We start from the raw sequence: 6,943 nt of genomic DNA on the forward strand, positions 1-6,943 counted from the left end.
AAACCCTCATTCGCATTGGTGGGTACTGTTACTTTTTATTTGCAGGCCAACATTTCTTTAAAAGTCCGTATCAGTTATCAGAAAGCTTCTGTGTCTATAGTCTCAACTCTGAACATGTTTCAACTCAGAAATATCATTCACCTGTGATATCACGTCTAAACTTGTCATGGCCGGGGCTGTGCTTTATGGGATAGGTGGATAAGGGTATGGGGGAAGGTTAATGAGGTATAACGACATATCCATAGATAGTACAGTATACAACTTTCAGAGCTCAATTCTAACCCTGTAAGCGGTTTGAATTCAAATCCAAACAGAAGCTTACCTGGTCCTTCAGGAGACCAGTGTAACAGAGAACAACTACCAGCTGCTCCTTACTGAATGTAACTAAGCAAAATATTTATTCCCCGATTGAGTAAGTTTGCTGTGCTCTTGTCTTCTCTTTGGTATGCCCCGATTGCTTGAATACCTTAACTGGGGGGAATTTGCTTCAGCAGAGAGCAGAGGAGTTGCCAGGCTTGTGGTTACAAGCACACAGTTAATTGCATCACATCCGCAAGAGTGATCCAGCTGGGTGTGTGTAGCTATGTGGCTGTGTACTCTTTAGGTTTCTCTCTCTCCCTCTCTTTTTTTCTCTCTCTCTCTCCCCTCCCTCTCTCTCTCTCCCCCCTCGCCCTCTCTCTCCTCCTCCTCTCGGTGAGTCTCTAGGTGAGTCAAAAGCAGCCCTGAATCAGGAAGTAGGATGCCGTGACAGACATTAGTAGGCAGAAGGAAATGGGCACCACCACCACACAATGTCACTATGTCTGCTGCTGCTCCTGTCCATGGTAACACAAGGACGAGAGGGAGGAGAGGCCACAGGGAAATGACCCCATCGTCGATCATGTTGCTGCTGGCTCTGACAGCCTGCCTAGCTGGGACTGGTAGGTGTGGACTGTGGATTGGAAAGATCATTTGCCCTTACTGCTCATTGGAAACAGAGCTTTCATGGCTTTCTCTACTCTCCTACATTCACTCACTTTCATTACCTGTCTGTTTTCTCTTGATGTCTCTCTGTTCTGCTCTTTTTTTCAGTTTGCCTGAGAATGTAATAGTCTGCTGAAATGTGGTTTATATTGGCGGGTTGTGGCTGCTGAAATATGTTTGGACACGTTTTATGAAGAGATAGTGAAAGTTCTAGGCCTTTTGACTACATGGTATTCTATCCAGTAGGTCTGAGTAATCGCTGCTGTATGGCTACATGTGTCTTTGAGTTGCTTCACAATGCTTTCTGAAGTTGAATATCGAAATAGCTCTCCGAGAGCTTGTTCACTTCTATTCAAACGGATGTTATTGTCTTTGTACATCTCTGTTACATTTCAGTTGTGAAAGAGGCTGAGTTCACATCCCTTCTTGCAACGGGTAGTTAGTTACGAATGATAAGAATCAGCTATAAAGAACAGTGAAACGTTGATGTTCCTGTTTTATTTCAAAAGACCCATCTTCACCGAAAGACCGAGAATATTGTGTTTTGTTAGTAGGAAAACCATTTGCAGAAACATTTTCGCAATGGCATTACCGAGACCTTACGGCACAGTTTGTTCCCTCTGCAGTGCATGTTATCTCCATCTGTGTGATACTTCTTTTTAGTTTAAAGAGTAATAGAATCTACTGCCAGTATATGTGCCTTGCCTTTTTCACTGTAACCACTGGCTGGTAACCAAGGAATATGTTAATTTGGAAGGGTTTTTAATGCCATGCCCATGCCTCCTCAACACATAGATTTTGAATTACACTGTACATGCCCAAACACTTACAGTAAGATGTGTCTGTGATGGTTCTTGGAATGCCCGGGGTTAACCTACACAAAGAAAGGTGCTATCTAGAACCTAAAAGGGTTATCAGGCTGTCCCCATAGGAGAACCCTTTGAAAAACCCTTTTTGGTTCCAAGTAGAACACTTTTGGTTTCAGCTACAGAGGGTACCCCAAAGGGTTCTACCTGAAACCAAAACGGGTTCTCCTATGGGGACAGCTGAAGAACCCCTTTGGAACCCTTTTTTGGAAGAGTGTATGATACGTAGGCCCATTTAGTTAAACATGATTAAGGTTACAGCTCTCAACCCAAGTACACTACTGACAGGCCCAAACGGATTCACATCCAAAGATCTGATGACTGTTTAAACTCCTTTTTTCTGGGAAACAGTATCACACTGTCTGACTCAGTGTAGTTTGCACATAGTGGAGTCTTTCGTGGGTTTTCTATGAATATTCTAAATTGCATAAAAACTAGGGTGATGATTTTTCCCCTTGGCTCTCGTTATACAGTAGGCTTGAGGTCAGGTCGTGTTATAAGGAAAAACTCAAGGCTCTCGTTATACAGTAGGCTTGAGGTCAGGTCGTGTTATAATGGAAACTCTTGGTCTCGTTATACAGTAGGCTAGAGGTCAGGTCGTGTTATAATGGAAAACTCTTGGCTCTCGTTATACAGTAGGCTTGAGGTCAGGTCGTGTTATAAGGTTATAAGGAAAAACCCCTGGCCCTATTTTGCTTATCCATTGACTCTTTCATTCATTGCAGTGTTCTGCCAGGGTGATGAGGACGCAAATACTGTTGAAGAAACACAAACAGAAAATGATGCTGGGTTCTCAGGTGAGCTTTAGCTGTTATCTGCTGTGCATACTCCTCCAACACAACCTGGTGGCAATAGCTCATAACTGTCCCTTTCTAACGGGTTTGGCATTAGATGTGCTTGTGTTGATACTTTTCTCAATGTCCCCAGTGATCCCAACTGTAAGTGACGCTACCCCTACACCAGACTCATACCTATCATCTGAGAGTCCTTCAGGTGAGATTACACCTGTCTCCATAACACAATTTCGTTACCTGATTTCCATCAGAGCCTTGCATGACGACAAAAAAAGGCCCTCTGGTTTTTCATTTCATTTTATGTCATTTCAGAGGGATATGAGACTGAAGCTGAATCTGGTTCTGGATTCAGTACAGGTGTCAATTCAGAAGGTATATTTCATCAGTACCTCAGCACTTTGTGACAACAGCTGATGTCAAAGGGGCTTTATAAAATAAACTGGATTGATTTGATTGATTGAACACAAACAACAAAACGGATGTAGTGTTTAAGAAAACCGTGTGTTAGAAACGATTGTTGAGATGGTGAAAATAATTGCAGAAACATTGCAGACAAGCAGGTGTTACATCTGTAGCAACATGATCAGTTTCCCACCGTGATGGTTCCTCTTCCAGGGGAGGATCAGCTCAAATCCTCTGAAGCACCACTGGAGGACAGTCTGAGTCTCACCTTCGTCCTGGTTCCTGTTGTGCTGGTGGTCGTGATAATCGCCATGGTAGTGGGCGTAGTCATGATCAACCGCAGATGGAATCGGAAAGAAAAGAGCAATTCTGGTTAGTCATGAGAACTGTATGTCCACATGATGAGAAGCAACAGGCGACATGACCCTTTTCTCATACACCATGACAGATCTGCTTATGACTAGATGTACTGTACAATTCAGTCGTCCTGTTCATTGCATGGGTACTTTACAACACTATGACGTGAAAAACTGTGAGTAGGGGTATGTTTAGCTTTGTGCATACTTATTTAGAATAGTGTGTAGGCCTACAGTTGTATACTCAACCACAATACGGTATACAATGTATGAGTGGATATTGTTAATGTACTTTGACATTACTTTATGAGATGGTGCACGATGTTGGCTATAATGATGGTTTCCTATTCCAGATAATGTAGAAGAGGATAAATATTTGCATGGTAGCGATGACACAGAAAACGTTCCAATGTAAGTATTGAACACTGCTCTATGAGTTATATAGTGCATTCTGAAAGTATTCAGACCCCTTGACTTTTTCCACATTTTGTTACATTACAGCCTTATTCTAAAATATATATATATTTTTTAAGTGTATTTCCCTCATCAATCTACACACAATACCACATAATGACAAGGTGAAAACAGGTTTTTAGACATTTTAGCAAAAAACAGAAATACCTTATTTACATAAGTATATAGACCCTTTGCTATGAGACTCGAAATTGAGCTCAGGTGCATCCTGTTTCCATTGATCATCCTTGAGATGTTTCTACAACTTGATTGGAGTCCACCTGTGGTAAATTCAATTGGTTGGACATGATTTGGAAAGGCATTGAAGGTCTACAAGAACACAGCAGAAATAACTAATGTAAACTGTGCTAATGTGTAGTGAGTTTCACTTACTGCCTAGTACACAAGGGTTCAAAACTGTAAACCTAAAAAAAACACTAAATAGATTCTTAAATGGAAGAAGTTTGGATCCACCAAGACTCTTCCTAGAGCTGGCCGCCCGGCCAAACTGAGCGATCAGGGGAGAAGGGCCAATGTCAGGGAGGTGACCAAGAACCCGATGGTCACTCTGACAGAGCTCCATAGTTCCTCTGTGGAGATGGGAGAACCTTCCAGAAGAACATCCATCTCTGCAGCACTCCACCAACCAGGCCTTTATGGTAGAGTGGCCAGACAGAAGCCACTCCTCAGTAAAAGGCACATGATAGCCCATTTGGAGTTTGCCACACAGTGTGTGTGTGTGTGTGTGTGTGTGTGTGTGTGTGTGTGTGTGTGTGTGTGTGTGTGTGTGTGTGTGTGTGTGTGTGTGTGTGTGTGTGTGTGTGTGTGTGTGTGTGTGGTGTGGTGTGGTGTGGTGTGTGTGTGTGTGTGTGTGTGTGTGTGTGTGTGTTGTGCTTTTTTCCTCAACAAGTTGTTTCACACAAACACACACACACGTCTCTCATATCTGACATAAAGTATATAGTCAAGAAGTATCATGTGTGATTCTAAGTGTTTACACATTAGCCTGAGAACTTGATGAACTTATGAAAGAGCATTTCAGCAGAAATATGGCAAAGCTCAAGTTCCTCCTGCTATGATATGACACCCTGTCCTGGTAACCAGTCCACGTGAGAATGTACAGTATGATTAAGGTATCTTTAGTGTCAGGAGACTAACATAAAGGAAATAACCATCAAAAACAATCTCCTGTCAAAACTTTACACTGCACATGAACGCTCTTTTCTCTAAGCCAATCATGTGTCCTTGATGACTTCAGCGCATTGACAGAAAACTATAATCAATGACGAGAGCGCCCTCCTGTGGGAATCAGCAATACTACCACTCAAATGGCCTTGAGTAGAAAATCATGTCAAACTATTGGAGGGAAGGACCGTGCTTATTCAAATACAGTTTTGGGTGGAAATCAGTGGGAAAACAGCATATTCCTAAGGAGTTTAATTTGAGACCAGTACACCGTGTGAGAAACCCTCAACTGTTTTGGATTGTCTTTATACTCAACAGTGGATGTTTTGTATTTTTTCCCCCTCTCACTCCCTTCATTTTAGTCCCTTTATTTTGTCATTTTCGAATGTCAAACACTAATATGATGGGCTGGCTATGTTGGCTGTTTTCCAGGCCCATGTTTGAGGATGATGTCCCCTCTGTGTTGGAGCTGGAGATGGAAGACCTGGAACAGTGGATGAATAAGATGGTGAGTCGTCTAAAAACCCAAGAGAAAATGTATAGCAGCCCACTATAATTATCTTTGAAAATAATGCATAACTGGAAACATCTGAGCTGAGGCTGTATATCTTGTATGTTAGTTGGCAATGGCGTCCTTGTTCTCCAAGCATTAGACTATCTTGGTTCACTAAGAAGATATGTCTGTTATGTACCCGTTGACTACTCACTCCTGTTTTGTAATTGAAATTTGGACATATGTAATCACATGCCTTTCCCTGATAAACGCTACTGTGAAAACAGGTTGGTTGAGTGTAACTTTTCTCCAATAGAGGGCGCATTGTATCCTTTATTACTGAGCCACTGCAAGTGTGACGATGGCGTTCATACATGGATAGACTGGAGTCAATTCCTTTTATATGTGCACTTTAAATATCTAAGTACATACTGATAGGAAGCTATTCGTAGACTGTAATGTCCATATTGTTGTGATTTATGCAGGGATATTGTATTCGTACATGAGCTGTCAATTAGTTTTTTAACATGAGATCATGGTAAACATACACCTGTTATTTTACTAACACTATAGTAGTCAACTCTATTGTACTTTGCTGTTTATGTAAAAACGCTGCAGATAAGATCATGGGCTCGATTCAATCTGCATCACTGAATCGTTACAGATTGCGCGATATAAATGTGAAGGTAATTCCCGTTGAGCCGACATAGGCAGCGTTTTACCGTGAACGTAGTCTCCGCTAACGCGGAATATTGCGTTTACATTTCAATCACGCTTTAACGCTGAATATCTGTAATACGGATTGAATAGAGTCATGGTGGTGACTGGTGAATGCGTCAGTCACCCCAGCAACTCAGGAACAGGGAGGGAGGACAGACAGCTGGTGATGATATAATGTGTTTGTCCTGTGACATAATAACATGACCTGCTGCTGTTGACGTGGGTTGACCTGTCCGGTGTTACTGTACATGAAACCAAACGTCTATCATTTGATTAAGAGAAGGATCTAGGGTCAGTTTAGCCTTTTAGATCACAATTAATAAGATGGACATGGAAGGGGAGACCTGATCCTAGATCAGTACACGTACTCTGTGACACTTTATAACAGGCCTTGGTCAGTGGAGGCTGCTGAGGGGAGACGGCTCATAATAATGTTCTCCAGGGAGCAAATGGAATGGCATCAAAACACTTGAAAACACATGTTTGATGCAGTCGTGCAACTTTTGTTTTAAGAGTGGGAGGGACATTTTTTATTTTTATTTTTTTTATCCAGTCGGATTAACACTCCAAACAGCCTACCGACCGTCGGAGGCGTCCGTTTTGTATCACATTCCAATGATAAAACTCGGGGAACAAAAATGCAATTTCAGAATGTGGGGGGGACATGTCCCCTTGTCCCCATTGAACGTTTGCCCTTGTTTTATGTGTTTG

At 42.1% G+C, this 6,943-nt stretch overlaps 1 protein-coding gene across 1 annotated transcript in view; it reads left to right on the plus strand.

The window, feature by feature from the left end:
• Window positions 1-699: 699 nt before the first annotated feature.
• The window catches only part of LOC112067771 (transmembrane protein 154), a 13,376-nt gene continuing 7,132 nt past the window's right edge, over window positions 700-6,943 (plus strand). Inside the window, exons 1-7 of the mRNA XM_070446316.1 lie at window positions 700-920; window positions 2,555-2,626; window positions 2,757-2,822; window positions 2,936-2,995; window positions 3,239-3,397; window positions 3,735-3,792; window positions 5,452-5,527. Of these exons, the coding sequence (XP_070302417.1) occupies window positions 800-920; window positions 2,555-2,626; window positions 2,757-2,822; window positions 2,936-2,995; window positions 3,239-3,397; window positions 3,735-3,792; window positions 5,452-5,527 (612 nt within the window). The 5' untranslated portion in view covers window positions 700-799. The remainder of the gene's footprint in view (window positions 921-2,554; window positions 2,627-2,756; window positions 2,823-2,935; window positions 2,996-3,238; window positions 3,398-3,734; window positions 3,793-5,451; window positions 5,528-6,943) is intronic.

The sequence above is a fragment of the Salvelinus sp. IW2-2015 genome, linkage group LG13 (genome assembly GCF_002910315.2).
Source record: "Salvelinus sp. IW2-2015 linkage group LG13, ASM291031v2, whole genome shotgun sequence".
NCBI classification, from domain to species: Eukaryota; Metazoa; Chordata; class Actinopteri; order Salmoniformes; family Salmonidae; genus Salvelinus; species Salvelinus sp. IW2-2015.